The sequence below is a fragment of the Lipotes vexillifer genome, unplaced genomic scaffold (assembly GCF_000442215.2).
Source record: "Lipotes vexillifer unplaced genomic scaffold, Lipotes_vexillifer_v1.1 scaffold425, whole genome shotgun sequence".
In the NCBI taxonomy this organism is placed as follows: Eukaryota; Metazoa; Chordata; class Mammalia; order Artiodactyla; family Lipotidae; genus Lipotes; species Lipotes vexillifer.
In genome coordinates, this window is record NW_006785433.1 from 579,035 (window position 1) to 582,639 (window position 3,605).

Consider the following 3,605-nt stretch of genomic DNA (forward strand, 5'->3'; position numbering starts at 1 on the left):
CATCAGAAGGACACAGAGCATCAAAATAAGCAATGATAGTAAAAGATTATAAGCCACATTATATACACATTGACTAAATGAATAAACTGAAAGTGTGAGGAAGAAGAGGATATTTACATAATTTCAAGGTACCTTGAAATGCCTGTTAATTACAAAGGGGAAAGGATCAGCTTTACAGTGGATAAGTCTGGCAGACTCTGAGTGATCAAAGTGCACATCAACACTAATGGAACAAATTGAGGATCATACGCAATGAGAAGAACACAGCATCACTCCTGTGATATTCCTGCCAGAGATGAAAAACCCAGATCTAGTTGTGAGGAAACATCAGGAAACATAGATTGAGGGACATTCTACCAAATAACTAAGCAGTAATCTTCAAAACTTCAAGGCCACGAAAGCGTTTCAAATAGAAGTAATTAAAGAGACATGCATTGTGTGATTCCGAACTGTATCATTTTGCTATAAAGGATAAAGGACATTATTGTAACAATTGGTGAAATTTGAATCGAGCCTGAGGAGGAAATGGTGGCAACTTATGAATGTGAATTTCCTGATTTTAATGGCTGTGCTGTGTTCATGGGGAAGAATTTTCTTGTGTTTTGGAAATATTGGTGGGGAGGTTAAAAAAGTATGATGTCAGCAACATATTCTCAAATAGTTCAGAGGCGGAAAAGTTTTTGTATGATACTTGCAACTCTTCTGTAAGTATGAGATAACTTCAAAATTAAAAAAAGAATTCTAATTGGGTGCCATGATTTAAACAGTCCCTAGAGATAACGTTCTACTTTAAGGCAAAATACACTACCTGCCTTTCCCTTGCTTCTGTTTCTCTAAGATTATCTGCTTGTGAATCACTATGCTGTATACCTAAAACTTACATAATATTGCAAATCAGCTATACCTCAGTTTAAAAAAAAAGAATACGTCTAACCAAAAAAAAAAAAAAAAAAAAAGATTGGGAGTTTGAGGTGCTTGTGTGAGTGGAGAAAAGGGGATTATGTGACATCTTGATATGGAGAAAGGCAGGAGAATCAGCAGGTCCACATGGTTTCCTTGTACCATCTGCTGCTTCCTCTGGTTTCTGAGGCATTGTCTTTGTCACTGATTGCAGCTAATATCTACCATCAACCAGTATTTCTCTCTGGGCTTGGTTAATCTAGTGACGCTCCCTGGCTGCCTCTACCTTATCTTAGCTCTTACTCACATTTTAGACCCTTCTGAGTCTCTATGCCCTCTCTCTGGCCCCCTGAAACAAGCAGTTCAGTCCAACTTTTACTGTGGAGTTTCCCCTCCCCTTGCTATATGGCCTTGGGGCAAGTCATCGGCCCCCCAAAATCAGCCATCCTTGAGATTTCCTTCTAGGACGTAATGCAGGTCTACATCTATAGGAGCCCCTGGCCTCATGGGTTTCTTCAGATCATCTAACAGTGCTTAGTATTTAAATAGAAATAATATGGTATATTCTAAATGAGGATTTAGAGCTGCTTAGGGAAACTAAATATCATGGCCTTTCTCTAACTAATTGTGCTGCCAAATTTATTTATTTATTTATTTTTTTGAGATGAAAAACTATATTTAATGCTTCTCTTGTACAACTATGAGCTCTTATTTTCACAAAGTACCTTCAGTAGTTTGTTCAAGGATACTGTTTAGAATAGTGTAACAGTATTTATGCATATTGACTTAGAAGTAAAAGGCAGTAACTGCCACACATGATTTTAAATGGCCTCATTTCTTCTTTAGGAATGATGAATGCTCATTATGATGACATCCACGTCCTGGGAATTTTGCTTGCCTTTATTCCATCTTTTACACTAAGATGAAACTTACTAAATTGGAAGACATGGTTGCTTAAATTATTGACGGGGCCAATTTTCCTCTCATTTCTTACTGGACAAACATCACTAGTTTGGAATACGCTGGGTTCTCTGGCAGAGGTGAACACATATAGCCACAAGCACGGTTACAACCATGAATATAATTTGAAGATGGAGGATATGCTGGAAAATACACACTAGTAGAACTGATAATATCCATATTCCCTTTGTAGTGCTTCAAATACACTAAGTCCATAAAGTCCCCGGGGGGATATTGAGCCCATGGCAAAACTTTGTGTGATGGTATGACACATGAATGTGTCCGAATCAATTTTTTGTACCATGTTGTACACTTTTCAATGATTTGTCCCATGTAATTCTGTTTTCAGGTTTGTAGAGGAAATCAGATAGTTTAGATGTTTATTCCAGAACTATTCCTTCAACACGATATAGATTTCCATGGAATTTTTTAGAAGCCTTGCTGGAACCAGTTATCTTTTTCTCAGAGGGGAATAAAAATCCACAAATAAGTTAGTGAAGTCTTAACCACTTTCCAGCCTGATGTTTCTTTTTTTCTTTTTTCTTTTTTCTATGGTACGCGGGCCTCTCACTGGTGTGGCCTCTCCCATTGCGGAGCACAGGCTCCGGACGCGCAGGCTCAGCGACCATGGCTCACGGGCCCAGCCGCTCCGCGGCCTGTGGGATCTTCCCGGACCGGGGCACGAACCCGTGTCCCCTGCATCGGCAGGCGGACTCTCAACCACTGCGCCACCAGGGAAGCCCCAGCCTGATGTTTCTTGATAGTAACCTAAAACTTCGTGAGCAGTTTGTTGGGCAAGTGCTTTATAATCCATCTACATTTCCTAGTAGATCTAGTCCAGAATTTTAATAACTATTAGGACTCTTCTCCAAATCCTTGTGGTGACCTCCATACCCTTCAACCTGGTGATGTAACATCGGACGAGCTGGAACATAATCAGATGGAGTAATGGTAAAGGATATCTTCACCCACAGGGTCAGCGGAAAATAAACACAAACCAAGATTGAGATGGCATCTTTTTCTGATAAGTTGAAACTGGATTCTTCGCACCTCATATCCTGTCCCAGTCTTGTATACAGGTTCACACATGTTGTTAAGTGGGTCTTTACATCTGTTTGTATAATCTCCCTCTTTCTGGGCTGCCTGACTGGGTCCCCAATCCGTACTGACTGGATCACTGCCATTCTTCCCTGGGAATCAAGGTCCCCAAGGAGTTTGTTAAGTGCCATCCCTGGCCAAACTCCCTCCTCCAATCCCGCGTCTGCTTTGAGGGTGAGGGGCCGGCTGGAAACCCAGGAAGGCCGGGATCAGGGATGGGAAGGGGAAGGCGCTGAAGAGGAGGGAAAGAAGTGGTCGGGGGATCTGCCACTCCGGCCGAGTCGGTGTCTTATCCTGGGAGGGGGTGCTCTGAAAGCGGGGAGGCCGAGCGTGTTGTAAGGACTTGGGGCTGTAGGGCTGGTTCTCAGCTACCGAACCGGCACAGTGCCCCAGGTCCCCATCCCCGCCCCTTCCCCTCTCGAAGTCGGGAAACTGACCGAAGGAACCTCAGCCTGTCATGCGCAGACCGGCCGCGCAGAGCCGTGACCCAGGTGGGGAGGGCGTGCGGGGTAGCTACGCGGAGTTAGCCCAGAACCTCCCCACCCCAGAAAGACCCGGAGGGAGAAAGTACACTTCCCAGCAGGGAGAGCGACCTAACGGCCCCCCGCCCTACCCCATGCCCCTCTCCCCCCCCCCCCTCTCCTCGC

The 3,605-nt window shown here is 43.9% G+C and overlaps 1 protein-coding gene across 1 annotated transcript; it reads right to left on the reverse strand.

Annotated features, from left to right (window-relative positions):
- Positions 1–1,812: 1,812 nt before the first annotated feature.
- On the reverse strand, positions 1,813–2,674 carry LOC103080588 (stAR-related lipid transfer protein 6-like). The gene is given in 4 exon segments (XM_082931103.1): positions 1,813–2,082; positions 2,084–2,176; positions 2,178–2,321; positions 2,585–2,674. Coding segments are annotated over 4 exon segments (597 nt in total).
- Between the last annotated feature and the right edge of the window lie 931 nt (positions 2,675–3,605).